The sequence below is a fragment of the Jatropha curcas genome, chromosome 4 (genome assembly GCF_041381405.1).
Source record: "Jatropha curcas cultivar XTBG-Jc1 chromosome 4, XTBG_Jcur_1.0, whole genome shotgun sequence".
NCBI classification, from domain to species: domain Eukaryota; kingdom Viridiplantae; phylum Streptophyta; class Magnoliopsida; order Malpighiales; family Euphorbiaceae; genus Jatropha; species Jatropha curcas.
In genome coordinates, this window is record NC_143154.1 from 1,120,275 (window position 1) to 1,135,864 (window position 15,590).

Genomic DNA, 15,590 nt, shown 5'->3' on the forward strand with positions numbered 1-15,590 from the left:
ATATGTGTTAACTTTTTATAAAACATTATCTTAATATTTAAAAGTTAATTCAAATGTTATGTCATCGAACACTATAAAAATTAGTGTTTAGCATTTTAAAAAGCTGTTGTTGAACACAACATAGTGTTGTTTTTTATCATAAATTTTTGTTAAATGAACTTTCTATACTTTTATTAAGCAATCAACGCACGAGATTGTTCATCTACTTGTAATATATGTTTATTCTACGCTTAGGCTTAAAAAGTGAGATTCTGTCCCTCTCAGTTTTTGAAATAACCCGAATTTTTATTTTCAAAAATTTACCAATTAAATTTAATAAATTGACAGCTTGGAAATGCAGTTAATTATTTAAATGCAAATTAATAATTCATACAGTGATAAACCGAATCGAAAACCAACTGAAAAATCAAAAATCAAACTAAAATCAAGATTTGGGCGGAATCGAACCGAATCAGCCCAAACCACTTCTAGAAGCCTCTCCCCTCTATCTCCAGCGCATGCTTCACATTTTCCCTCACCCATTTTCTGCGCCTCCAGTCCACAGGCGGCACCACACCACACGCAGCACCATCATCTCCACCTCCTCTATTCTTCTTTCCTTTTTCTTTTCCTTTCTTCCCTGCGCCTGTGCTGCGCCTGCAACTCCATTGCTGGCGAAGGAGCAGAAGCAGATCGCGCCTCTACAAATCGAGCGGATCCTCGTCGCGCCGGTGAGCCTGCGTCGCGCCACCACGCCACCGCGTCACGCCAGCAGCATCGCTTCATCCTCGACCAGATCGCGTAGCGCCACCTCCAGCTGATCACGCCACCGCTACACAGCCGCCAGTAGCGCCACTGCTGCAGCTCAGCTCCTCCTCCTGCGTCGGTCTCAGGTGGTCCAGCTGCTCCAGCCCCACTCCAGTCATCTGTTTCCAGTCCCAGTGCGCGTAGGTTCGATTCGGCACGCGTAAATCCCGATCTAGCGATCTGCGACAAAAATTAATAAATTTTGGGGTATAAATTAATTTTAGTAATTTTAGTTAATTGATTTAATTTGAGTAATCTTAATTAGTTAATTTAATTTTAGCAATTGTGATTAGTTAAATTAATTTAGTGTTGATCTATTGATCAATTAAAATTACTTGGTTAATTAAAAAAATTAAATTCTAGTAATAAATAAATTATTAGGAAATTATGATTTATGGAATTAAAGAAAAATTTATAAATTAATGTTGATATGGAGAATACGGAGGATGGGAATAATTGATTGGATTGATTGCCCGACGGATGGGCTGTGAGAACCCGAAAAATAATTGAATGAGTTGATTGGTGGATAGTTAAATTTTAGGGGAAGTGTTGCCGAAATTTCGGTAGAAAATAAAATTATTTATAGAAATTAAATTATTCATAGAAATTAAGTTGTTAATAGAAATTAAATATATAGATTAAGACTATTAGAGTAATAAATAAATATTTTATCTGATATAATTATTTTTCGGTGTCATTCTTAAATTTCTTAGATCGCCCGGGTCCGTCTAGTGCTCCTCCCGAATAGAATCAAAGCTAGAGCTTCGTTCTCCATCACAGTGAGTAATAATAAATAATATATATCAGCATTGCATTTGCACAATATTTATATATACCGTGTGTATATATATATATATTAAACTCTAATATTATTTTATGCTTATTTATCATCGGCATATTATTATGCATTTTATGCATCTATTATGTCATTATTACTATATAAGTATATTGTCATGATGGTACAATTGGAAGGATTTGATGTATTACGTTGAATGAATTATTTGATTACTTGTGTTATGATAATGCTGTGATTTGTTTGTGTGGAATTGGGATGAAGTAGGTCACAATGGGTTTGTGAGACCGTTACCATTATATGGATCCTGAAATTTTACCATTAGCCGGGTAAATGGGAGATCGGCGCCCCTGTGTGCACCTACCGTTATGATCTGGATGATATGGAAAACCACAGGTTGACCTCTTATTGTTGCGCACCTGATAATCTAGATTTGATTGTAGCCCGCAGGGTGGCCTCCTGTTGTAAGCATCTGATGATCTAGATTGGATGGAGACCACTGGGTTGCCTCCTGTTCGTATGGAAAATAAAAGAGAGAATGGAAAAACAATGAGAGGACTGGTCATGTGAGGATTAGATCGGTCTGCCAGAATGAGGGATTGGCTCCCTGGTGCACATGTGAGTGGATGAGCCATGTGGGAGGACAGCTCATCGGGAGTTCGGTGACGCCACTGACTAATTTCCACATGATATGATTATTTGAAGGTGATATTAATTGTGGGTGCTAATATGATGCCATATGATTGACTGTTGTGTGTTCATTCAGTATACTAGGGTGCATTTTGCGTGACTGTATGTAGTGTGTATTATTTATTATTTTTCACTGAGTTGCAAAACTCACGCCCCCTCCTTATCCAACCCCTCAAGTAGTAGAAAAGCGTCTGATTCAACTGAAACTCTGCAATCTTTCCTGCAGAGCTACAAAAGTAAAGTCATAATTTTGCTATTTAAGCTGTGTTGTATATACTACTCTACTTCTAAATTATTGTTGAACTCCGCAGTTATAGGATTGTGTATTTTAAATTAGAACTTACCGTATGCGTCTCTCTATAAATGATTTATTGTATAATTAGACACAATTGAATCAGTATGCCCATATTGGGAATGTGATTTATTATGATTAGGCCCAGATTAAATTTTATTCGATAATTGAGATTGGGCTGGATTGCATGAAATTATTTATATCCTAACGTAAATGGGCCTTAAGCTTACCTGGGTCCTAGTGCCGGTCCGGCCCACGGAAACGGGTCGTGACAGTTTCATTATTGATTTTGTGTTATTTGATTTAGCTTAATGCAATTTGTGCTATTTCTCTACCAAAAAAATTGTCTTTTTTCTTTTTAATTAGCATCCAATATATATACCAAAAGTTATATTTTAATAAATGATTACCTAGTGTGTGAGCTTTGATCCTAATTATTAGTATATCATTTTTTTTTTATTTTTAGACTTAGTTGCTTACATTATTTAATTAATCCGTCCGTTCAAAAAATATCATTTTTACTTTTAAATAAAAGATTAAAGAGTAACTTTATATTAACCAAGAGATTAAATAATAGCATTATATTAAACATGAAAAACTAAATATTAAATTTTACAGAGTATTTTCCACTCAAAAAAAAAAAATTACAGAGTATTTAAATGCAAAAAAAAAAAAAAGCTAATTTTTGGATAGGAGGGCTTTGAAATAATTTCTCCAGACAGTTAAATTTACGGTAATTTACCCATTATAATAGTGGTACTTAAGGCAGGTGTCCTGTTCTTGGTCCCTGCCTTCATTCAGAATTTAGGAATCTGGTTTGGCTGTTATGTGGCTAAAGTAAAAGGTATGTGACAATAGCACGGCACACCTGAACATCGTGAATCATGATAAAATACCAATATGTAACTCTCCTAACAGTTGTTTTGTAGCTCATAAAACCATCAAACTAGATGACTGTTCTCTCTCCATCTTCATTTTTGTTTCTATGGCTTTTTTTTTTTTTTTATCCCAAAAAATAACAAATAAATACTTTGATTTTTTAAATAAAAGATATTTTGATTTAATATGCACAAATTAAAAAATAATCATTCTGGGCTACGAAGCAAACTTGTGTTCTTATCCTTACGAAGGTTGAGGTCACTTACCATCCTACCAATACCTTGTCTATTATTTTTATTTGAAATAAATGGGAGTCATAGTAAAAAGAATTTCAAAGTGAGATAGATAAAATATGAAATTAACAGAGTAAATGTACTAAAATAGAGAAATAGCAAGAGGATTTAATCCAATTGGTAAAGATATATATATGAAGTTTGCTTTTTTTGTTTATACTATAAGTTTCCAAATCTTTTCCACTTAAACCAACTCTCGGTTGATATGAATTTTGCATTATAATTAATCAAAATTCGATATCGTTAAAGAGCACCCTAAGAACTCGTGTATATAAAACCAATATAAAAGAAAATATCTTTGAGATATATTCAAAGAGAAAACTTAATATTAATGTAATATATCTTAATCTCAAAATATTCTGTAATATAATATATTACATCGTTGAAAGGATTTTATTTAATTTTTTTTTTATTCCGAACATAAAAATATATGTGAATAAAAATCATATATTTTAATTGTATTCTTAAAGATAAAGAAATGTAAATTTCCAAATGATAATCCTGATGAATCCCAGGTTTGAGGCACATAGAATTACAAAATCTTGTTGTGTTTTCATTTGTTTACTTTTGTCTCTCTTAGATTCATGGATTTGACCAAAAAGGTGAAACCAAGTTGCAATTATATTACAAGACTTGTGGATCATGACATAGTGGGTCCTTATTTAGCTGACCCACCAATTTCAAGGTCATAGGGTAAAAATACCGTAAGTGTCTTCACTCTCCACCTTTGCTTCTTTTTTTTTACCATGTCAAAAGTGGCCTAGCTTAGAGGATTTTGGATAATTTGGTTATGAAATCACAAAATCTTTAGTTGGTAAATTTGGATTTTACCTTTTCTTTTTCTTTTTCAATCCTTTGGAGCAACCACAAGGAGATTGAATTTCAAGATTTTAATTTCATGTTAGGGGGAAAAGTTACTTTGTTACTTATAAATATTAGTCATTTATTCATATATAAAGTGTGGCTTAAGTAATAAAGTATGTTTGAGTTCAATGGAAGATTTCTATGTAAGATTAATAGTTCTTTTCGTAGAAAATGTAATTTTAGATAAGAAAAATCGTAAAATCTGAAATAAAATGAGCATTATATCATTTAAAATATAGGAATATTTATAGAAAATTAAAAAAAAAATCAAATACTATTTTCCTGAAGTAGTGAAAAAGAGATCATGAAATCTAATTTAACATGAAGTTTGAATTTTGAGTGGAATGAGAAATTTATTTAGTTTATCTTAATTCTGATTTAAAAGAATATTGAATTTAAAATTTATCTTCTTCAGACAAGGATTCATTAGAAACAACTTCAAATTGTTAGTCAATTATTTTAAAATTTGTAGGATTAACACGCAAATAATATATTGATTAAAAATTATTAAAATTATTTTAAGGTCAATTATCTTATTGTAAATTGATTTTTTCGAAACCTGTTACTCAAAAAAATAAAATCATATATGCATTTACCGTTAACCTATGTTTTAAGTATGCATGTACACCGAAGTTCTCGAGACTCCTTAGTTAGAACTTCAACTTCTGTGGAAAATAATTGATTTCCATGGAACAAAATTAATTAATTACTATATATACACATGTTCTTGATTAATTTGGTGTATGGAACTATGAATAAATCAGACATTGATGGAGATTAACTTAAGTCATTTAAATAAGATGCCGAACGTTCCATTTCTGTGGATGGATAAAATCTCCACTAAAAATGTTTTTCCCTTAAAAGCTTCATACATTTCTCCTTTAAGAGCATTTATCATGTATATTTTTTGAAAACTTAATTAGTTTAGTTACAACTTCAACTTCCAAATAAGATATGGCAACCCTAATAATTTAATTAGGTAGAGAGAATGATTATTAGTTTAGTTACTCTTCACATGTTTCCTTTATGGACCGTAGAGAGAATGATTATTATGTACAAGTTTCGTTTGTATTTATTAATAATTTAATTAGTATTAGAGGTAGATTTATTGTCAAATCGTTTCTACGTTTAGAATTAATTAACCTATACCTAAGCTTTTATGGTATAGTTTTTAATACTATTTAGTTACAACTTCAATTTCTATGAAAAATATAGCAATCCTAATTGATTGTGACCTTATACTTAATTTTTCATTGGCAAATAATTAATTAATTATTATATATACATACTTTTATGATTATGTGGACGTTTCTTTTGTATGTATTAATAACTTAACGTAGCCTTTTTTGTTAGACACTAAAACATAGCTTAACGGTAAATGTTCTACGATTTAATAGTACATTCAAGTTCAAATCCCTCCTTTCCCAATATTCAAAAAAAGAAAAAATAATTAATTTGCCTTCTCAACCTCTCTATCTATGCTAAAATTGAGATGAATTTCAATTTTAATTTTTAGTTAAATTATGTTATGAACCTAACTTAATAATTGTTATGGATAAATATATAAATTCATCGGTATACTTCATAAAAAAAATTGTATGGCATTTTGAAGAAGATGAATTATGCCCTAGAAATTATAAATTTTAATAACATTTTGCACCTCCCAATACTACCAGTAATAAATTTTTAGTATTTTTGATGTTTATATGTAAATTATTAATTTGATGTGCGGTTAGTACAATTTTACAATAATGATTTTCAAAATTTTCAACTGTCTAATAAATATTTAATAGATAAATAAAATAATTTTATAAGTTAAAATGTTCAATAGGTGAAAATTTTTATAAGTTGAGATGTTCAATTGGTCAAAGCGTTGATGGTAGAATAATTTTTTTTTATTTAAAGTAAATGAATTAATGTATGCATTTGGCCTATTTGCAATGTCATTGGCTATATGCTAACATTTAATATACTTTTTAGATTAGAATAACAAACATTGATAAAGATTAATATGTGATCATGTGTTTAACTCCCGCTCTTCAACCTAATATAATTGATGCAATATCCTAAAAAGTGAGCTGAGATGACAGAGATCCATTCTTTCTTAATCAGATGACTCGAATTCTAACCTTAAGTATGAAATTCTTTAAAACACTCGGGAGGGAACGTTTTGATTAAAATTAAAAACATAATTGATGCAATGAAAATTCATGAAAATAGATTGTATTTATAGGTGAATTTTAACTATAAGGTAAAGTTATATATCAAATAACTAAATTCATCGATATTATTCAAACCAGAATTAAATAACACTTCATTCGTCCATAAATATAAGTCGTTTAAAATTGTTGCATTATGATTAAAGAAACAATTAATTCTCTTAAATTGTAATAAAAATATTCATTAATTTGGCTAAATTACGTTTTAGTAAAAATTTTGATTATTTACAAAGTAACTTAAATCATTTGACCGAATTGAGCTAACTAACCTAAAATTTATTTTTGATGGGGTATCAAGTAACCAATACCTACCTCCCAAAAAAAGCCTAAGTAGTGTTGAAATCAATTTCAGAAAGAGAATAGAAATGTCAAAATATCTAAAAGGAAAATTGTCATTTGCTTTGAAAAAGGAGAGAAGAAGCAGCAACTGAGGTCGAAGAAAGAGTGTGTATCTTTGAAGTATTCTGTGCCTAACTTAACATTCTTTGGCCAGAAATGGCGTGTTGAAGGCATTTGATACGCGTTTGTGTTGAACCTTTCCTAAACATACATTAAAGAATTTGCACGAGTTGAATTTTTCGACAATCACGTTATGCTTATCTCTCAGTAGAAAATTCAACAGAAAGACTACCTCCAAATTTTTTTTTTAAGAAAAAAAAGATTATTTTGCTTGAGTTGTGGATAGTTTTTATATTTTGAAGAAAATATATATGTTTTATTTTATTTAAAGAAAAAACTTTGTTATTACGGAACTTTTAAATTAATAATAAATTCTCCAATTTTAGCTGTTGAATGCATATATATATACGTAATCTACTCGACTTGTGCATTTTGACTTATTTAATATTTAATTTACGTTTTTTTAAAAAAATAAATCTTCATGAATAAGAAGAGAATCAAAATTCTCTGATGTACCAACTTAAAAATCAATTCTTTTAGATATATTTGAATTGAGGATTGGATTTTCTTCCTTCGTTGATTAGAAATTTGTCTATTGAAAAAAGCTTAATTGTTTGAATTTTTGTCACTTTGATAATCTCATTTTGTCACGTTAGCAGCAACAATTTGAATATTTTCCATCTTTTCAATATCCAGTACAGTACGTGTATACTCATATGAGTATCAAGATACAGACAGGAGAAAAGAAAGGTATGATTGACAAATTGCTAAATTCAAATTTCTGCAGCCATTTGAAATTGCTATCCTAATCAAATCAGTGCACGTATTGCCAAATAATGCACGTTAACTAATCGAGAAGAGATTGAAATTATTAACAAATACTCTACGATAGTATAAGTGCATGAAACGAGTATCCAATTTTTTATCCGCCGCTATCTTGATATTTTTCTACGGTGAAAGTTTTACTCATAAATTACACGAGGGTAATATGAATTATTTGCTTTGGCATGCTTTCCATTTCCAAAATTACCAAATTAAATAAATTTCTCGATATAAAAAAACATCTAAAAAAGAAAATTTTTCTGTGCAAATAGAATGATGGAAGTAATAAATAAATAATTGTGATTACTTAACCATTAAGATTAAGATACAGAAAATAAGACTTGAAGTGTTAGTGTCATTAACTTATTTAATAATGGTCTATATGGTAAGGATTTAATTGGTTTCATGACTCACAGTCTCATAAATAACCCAACTGATATTTTCTTTTTCATGGTTTCATCAATTAGAGATATTTTGATGTCCTTATAAAGTTAATAAAGGCAGGCACCATCTCATTACTATCATCAATCATGTTACCATAATTCAAAGCTTTACAAGGTTACCTCATATCTCAGCTCGAGCTTCCTATAACTATGCTCGTGTTTTTGTATGGGACTCGGTCTCTCTTCGTCTTTTACCCTTTTATTGTTCTTGATGTAAGGTTATGTTTTGCTTGTGTTAAAAAAAGAAAATAGGTTAGTCCAATGAGAACAACTTATCTAAATGAGTCCGTAGCTCTACTGATGGACAAACCAATAAAATTAAGAATTCTTATTGAAACGATGGTATTTCTGACCATACATTTGAAAAGAAAAAGATAAAATCAGAACACTTCTTAAAAAATCTAGGTACGTAATTTTCTAATTGAATTATTTGACTTCATTTCGATTCGATTCAGATAAATATAAAGAAAGTAAAAGAATTACATTTAGAAAAATAGAGATCAAAGATACTCATTGGATTCATTAGTTAAAAAAAAAAAAATTACCCAAAATTTGGAAAGAATTGGTTAAACTTAAATGTAAAAAACCATTTTGTTTCAAAAGTAAAAAAAAATTTAAGAAAGGAAAAAGTCATAATTTACTAAAATTGGATCCTTTAGCTACGAATTGTCCTATGACTAATTTTATATGTTTAAAAAAAAAAATGAAACTTTCTGTTTTTTCTTTTCTTCCTTTAGTAATGACTTGTGGATCATAATACTTGAATTTAGAAATATTGAAAATTGAAATGAATCTATTTACAAATATTTCTAAATTCTTATATAATTTATATTATTTTAATAATTCTTACCAAATTTCTCATTTATAAATTTAAAAATACAATTATAACTACGAAAATATAATGATACCATTTTATAAATAATCAATAGATCAAATCAATTGAACTAATTAAATGAAATGAAGAATTTGAGTTCAATAATAATGAACAAATTATATAATATATATATATATTAAATAAAAGTGTAATGTGAAGTACTTTACTTTTCCAAATTAAGTGATGATGCTCTCACAAAAAAAGAAAAAAAAGAAAAAGAAAAAAAATAAATGAAGTGCTTTGGTTCTATGAATAGGACATGGCAAAAAAGGAAAAGGATCTAAAAGCAAATTGGCTGTATAGGCTAAATCCGTACACCTTGTACCATATTTGGCCTATCACTATTGTCAGCCAACTCTCTCTTTATCCAGCTGTGGAAAACAACGAGTGATGCAAGAATTTTACAAATGTTTCTCTTCTTTTCTTCTTTTTTTTTATTATGAATTATGATAATATTTATTTTGGGTAAATTATATATATCAATCACTCATCTTTATTAGTCAAAAATGAAGGTTCTTTGTCTTTGAAAGCAAAAAATTTTTTATTTATATTAAGTTTCAAGATTTTCATACTGTATATATAAGTTTCAAGATTTTCTTCGTTCTTTCCCTCAGAAAATAAAAAGATCTTCTTGGTTTTCAAAGAAAGAGAAATAGATAGGAAAATAATAAAATAAAATAAAATAAAGAAAAAGAAAGGAAAGAGCTTTTGTTTCAAAGCAAACAGGTGGATAGAGAAAGTTGTCTCCAAGAAAATATAAGTAGCTTTAAATGCGAGGTAGTTGATGAATCAATATAGATTTGCTTCTCTCTTCTCATTTCTTTTCTCTTAACGCCTAAGCATACCCAAAACCAATAAACCCATCACCACCTCTTCTCTCCTCGAGAGATATATATACATATAATTAGTCTTTGTTTAAACCCAACTTTTGTAGATCAAAGGTATCCTTAAACATAATCTTCTGTTTTGTACAATTGGAAGCTAAAGGCTAAAAAAATGGAGTTTTATCCATACCCGTCTCGGTTTTCTATGTCTTCATTGTCTTTCTGTGGAGATTTTGTTGAGAAAGTTAAACAAGTTTGTAATTTTGCAGTATCTGCCATTATTGGGAATATATTCTCTGCGATCTTCACCTTCTTCTTTGCTTTAGGTTTGTTCTTTTTGTCTCTTTCTTGTATTCTTTACATTTCTTTGGAATTCTTCTTTTTAATAAAAATTTTATGCATTTCTTGATTGAATGGAATTTGATGCTCGGATCTGTTTTGTAGTATGTTATGTGGGCTTTGGCTTTGAGATTAATCTTTAATTCCTGATCTTTGTTTTTGGATTTGATGTATCATTATGTTCCATTAATTACCATTAATTCTAGATGGAGGATCTTGACAAGCTTATTTAAGGAGGCAAATGGACTTTATGGTGATAATGATATGGATAAAATTGTTTTGTAGGGTTGCAAAATATACGAGAAAAGCTTTCCATATAAGCTATAAAAGGGATTTTAGGATCATGTATTATTTCACAAGTGATCTTGTTTGGTTCCTTAGAATTAAAGATTTCAAAGCCTTACATTTCTAAAAGCCATTTTGCTGCATATATATATATAACTTTTGTCTAAGTATTAAGCTTTTGCTATGTTTGAGAGCATGTGCTAAAGAATTGCATTATTGTTTTGTAGTGGGCACCTTGCTAGGAGCCATGACAGGAGCTTTGATAGGCCAAGAAACTGAAAGTGGGTTTGTTAGAGGGGCTGCAGTAGGAGCCATATCAGGAGCTGTTTTCTCAATTGAAGTCTTTGAATCTTCTCTTCTTCTTTGGCAATCAGATGAATCTGGAATCGGGTGTCTTCTTTACTTGGTGAGCAATTTAGCAACTTCTATGTACTTACAATGCCATTAAATGTACCGGTGAGGTTTGGCAGGGTTGTACTAGAGAGTCTGAGGCCCCTTTGGAGCCTAGTTAACCAAAAAGTGATAATAATATAGTTAGGTGTCCGCTACAAGTCATGGGAAATAAAAATTGCTGCATCACTATCATTAATAATGACGATAATTTTATGAATTTGACTGTTCAACCTTAAAATATGTTGATCCAATATGAACTATCAAATTTAGTACTTCTGCAATGAAAGTAATGAAACTTCCTTAATGTGGCAGATTGATGTTATTGCAAGCCTCCTAAGTGGGAGACTTGTTCGCGAGCGAATTGGCCCAGCTATGTTAAGTGCAGTACAGAGCCAGGTAAAATAATTTGCTATCCAAGCTAACTTTATTGCTGGATTAATATCAGTATCCAAATGTGTTAATTCTTTACATGTTCAATGTCCTTAATTAGATGGGTGCTGTTGAAACAACCTTTGAAGATGTCCAGAACATCTTTGACACTGGTGGTGCCAAGGGATTGCCTGGAGATTCTGTTGAAAAGATCCCTAAAGTCAAAATCAGTAGCAATAACAATATAGACGCTTCAGGGGAGAAAGTCGGTTGTTCCGTCTGCCTTCAGGTGTGATTCCTTAACATTATTTCTGTCAATTACAATACACAGCTTTATTCAAATTAGTGAGTTGTTATGAAGCTCCAGCACTTTAGTTCTAGATGTATATTCATTTTAGACAGTTTTCTGGCATGATAAGACTCGCCCAACCTGTGTGTCATGTTCTCAAAGTAACAATGTTAGCATGTCCATGTCCAAGTCCATGCCTCATAGGTTTCTGGTGGTGCGATTTGTAACCAGGAAAGACACATCTGTAATTGACATTTTGCCATTTCTTGCATATATACAGGACTTTCAGCTTGGAGAGACAGTTAGAAGCTTGCCTCATTGCCATCACATGTTTCACCTACCTTGCATAGATAAGTGGCTTCTCAGGCATGCATCTTGCCCATTATGCAGAAGGGATCTGTGATTTTCTTTGTTATTTTCTTTCTCCTGTAAATTACAAGAAGAGAAATGGCTATATTTTGTCATGTATATTGGCATTACCTTCCAGGGCTTTCTTTGTTTTGTTCATTCTGATGACTAGATGAGTAGTTACCCTGTTGCCCTGGTAGCTTGGGTATTTGCCATGACATTTTACTATAGAGTAGTGATATGTATAAAAATTTTGAGTTATGATAGCTTTTAATTGCTTTCTTTTTCATCAATCTTTTTGCTTTCCAAATTTTTTTTCAAGATTTAAAGAATGAGAACTAATCAAGGAATAGATCAAGCAGAATGAGATGCCAAGATTGATTAGTTCATGCCATTGGGGATAATGAAGAGAGCATCATACACTGTTTTTCTTTTTGGCTCTGTTTCTTTTTTGGTCCATGGGATATTTTTAGAATTTGAATCATCTGCCTTTCTGAATTGTAAGACACATGACACCTTAATTACTACCCTCCATCTTTTACAACGTCAAGAAAAATAATGTCAAGATAAAGCTTAAAAGTCAAAAATAATTATTTGATTAATGTAAAACGATAAAAAAAGGTATAAACAAATATTGCTGCATAGGGAAATAAGGCAGACATTGATGATGTGTATAGTATTTTATAGAAGCCATAAAAAATTTATAAAACTTAGTAAGGATCACTCAAAACAGTAAACACTACTTCAAAAACTATCCACGGACAGGACCTCGAAATTTTTAAGAAAATTAATTAATGGAAAATGATTTCACGGTTAACGTTAAATTAGTTTTTCACATATGACTTTTTTCTCTTCAAAATTAGATAATCACTATAATCAACCATAATCTCCGGATTACAAGTTGAATAATTTTTCTGTCACGAAAAAATACCTTCTTCTTCTATTTTATAATAATAATAATTTTAACATTAATTAAAAGCAACGGCGGAATTAGGGGCAATCAGCAGTCGCAGTCGGGACCCTAATTTTATAATAGCAATTGTGAATGATTTATGGACGGTAGTTGTTGGCTTAAATTTATGAAACAATAAGTCAATGGTAATTGAAACCATTTAAGGTTGTGAGGCAGAGTTGAATGAAACCATTAGTTGAATGAAACCATTTGAATTTATTACTCTCATTTATGAAACCGCAAAGACAAGCATATTGCAAGTATGATACTATTTCTGTTATTTTTGGTTTCTTGCAATAAGTACACCTGGCGCGAACAGATGGGGTGGGTTAGATATTTGGTTAGATATTTTAGTTCTTGAATTTCCCAAACTAGGGATATTCACAACAAGATAAGAACAAAATGCTATTATTTTATTATTATTATTCACAAAAAAGATTTTCATATATGAAAATAGAACTTAATATCCATTTTTACCTACTTCCTCTATTCTATTTTAATAACAATAAAAAGAAATTTTATCTTGTTATGCTTTAAATGTTTATTTAGGATTTTTAGATTACTAATTTTTTTAATTTTATCTATATTTATTAGATGTAATTTATTTTTAATTTACATTTAAGAAGGAAAATTTAAATATTTTACTATGTATTTTTAAAAAATAAATAAATTCCAATCATTTTCTTAATCTTTGTGAAAAGAGCAAATATTACTATTAAAATGAAACGGATGGAGTAACTAGTTGTTAAACCCTGATGTTTAATACTCTTGTATTCGATTCTTTATTCTTAAAATTTCTACTCGCACAAAAAAAAAAAAAAGCAAATAAATGGATATATTATAAATTTTCATTCTTGGAAAGTGCACTTTATTAGAAGGATAAAAAAAATTTTACCCTCGAAAATTATACTCTTATTTATACTAAAACAGAAAAAAAAAGACAAAATTTTCAATTATGACACACGTGGTCGGTGATCAACTTGGAAAATGTGATTTGAGGGTATTATGTGTTATGTATTTCCCTTTTTTCTACAATCTTCTTAATTGCCCTCACCGAAAGTAATCAAGTCAAAGTCCAAAATTTTTAGCCACAAAAATTATTTGTTATTGACTTTTTGTGTTAAAAATGTAGTGTATAGTATTTATTTTTTCATTTCTTATACTTTATTACTTTTTGATGTGAGTGTGAAATTAGTTATCGAACACACGAAATGAAAATAAAAAATTCATACAATCGATCACTAATTTGATATTAAAGTTTAAATTGTTATATTCATTATGAAATATAAGAATACTAAAATATTTTTAATTTTTTAAGAAACTTTATTCAATTGGTGATTGCTTGTCATATAATTAATTTACTTTTGATTGTCTCAATACAAAATAAATTTTATTTTTTATTCATATAATTACTTTTTGCTGACTGTTTGTCAGTATAAATTATTTTTTTTTAATTGCACTGAAACTACAAATTGAGTTGATAATTTTAGTGTAACATTCTCTCTCCATAGCAGGACAAACATTAGATTGGTAAATAGTTTTGAAATAAAATTATATTGGAAAATAGTTTTTTGAAGAGCATTATTTTTGTCAAAATCCTGAATTTTTAGCATTTAATTTTCAGTTTTATCATATATTAGTATTTAATAATTTAGTTACTTTATTATTATTATAATGTATTTGCCTCAACATGCCCATTTACAATTTGAATTTAACCAAAAGTTCAACTACCTTAGACCAAACAAATAACCCAGGTACAAAAAATAAATAAATAAATAAATTTTGGGTACGAATTGTACAATCAAAATTATTTAGGTAGATGAGATATACCGTTTGAGTATTAAATTTCAAAATCTAAAATCGTACAAAGCTCTTAAGGTTAGTTATATATATGAGACACTTATGTAAGGTATTTCATATATCTTTTGACATAAGTTATTTGTTATATAATAAAATATAATCTTATAAATTAAATATTTAATAAATACATGTTTGTAAATTAAAATATCCAATAAATATAATTTTATAAATTAAAAAATTAAGATTATAAAATTGTTATTCATACAAAATTTAATGCTACAAGGATTAAATTTGCATCACAATCTCATGCTTCTTGAACTTTCTTTTTTCTTTTTTTTTTTTTTTTTTTTTTTTTTTTTGAGGGGAAATGTTCTTGAACTTGAATTTGAAGAATATTTTCAAGTTTAAAAATAATTAGAGGTCTACCTTGTAGCTTCTCTTTCTCTAAAAAGAAGCACATTCATGTGATAAACATCACATGTTGCATCCCATTCAATGATTTGATATATTTGCCTTTGCCTTTAGGGCAACAATGTTGAACAGTAATGAAAAGTTCAAGTCAAATGATCTTTAATTAATTAATTAATTAATTAACTTGGAAAAGAAAAAAAAAAATTAGAAAATGACATTACATGTG

At 29.3% G+C, this 15,590-nt stretch overlaps 1 protein-coding gene and 1 long non-coding RNA gene across 2 annotated transcripts; both read left to right on the top strand.

Annotated features, from left to right (window-relative positions):
* Positions 1-471: 471 nt before the first annotated feature.
* Positions 472-2,728, top strand: LOC149496622 (uncharacterized). The gene is made up of 2 exons (XR_016320337.1): positions 472-993; positions 1,500-2,728. It is a non-coding gene; the product is annotated as an uncharacterized LOC149496622 (long non-coding RNA).
* Positions 2,729-9,929: 7,201 nt separating this feature from the next.
* On the top strand, positions 9,930-12,494 carry LOC105647083 (NEP1-interacting protein-like 1). The gene is made up of 5 exons (XM_012233069.4): positions 9,930-10,504; positions 11,030-11,208; positions 11,508-11,591; positions 11,686-11,853; positions 12,134-12,494. The coding sequence occupies exons 1-5, from the start codon at positions 10,351-10,353 to the stop codon at positions 12,254-12,256; spliced, it is 708 nt and encodes a 235-aa protein (XP_012088459.1). The 5' UTR covers positions 9,930-10,350; the 3' UTR covers positions 12,257-12,494.
* The last annotated feature ends 3,096 nt before the right edge of the window (positions 12,495-15,590 follow it).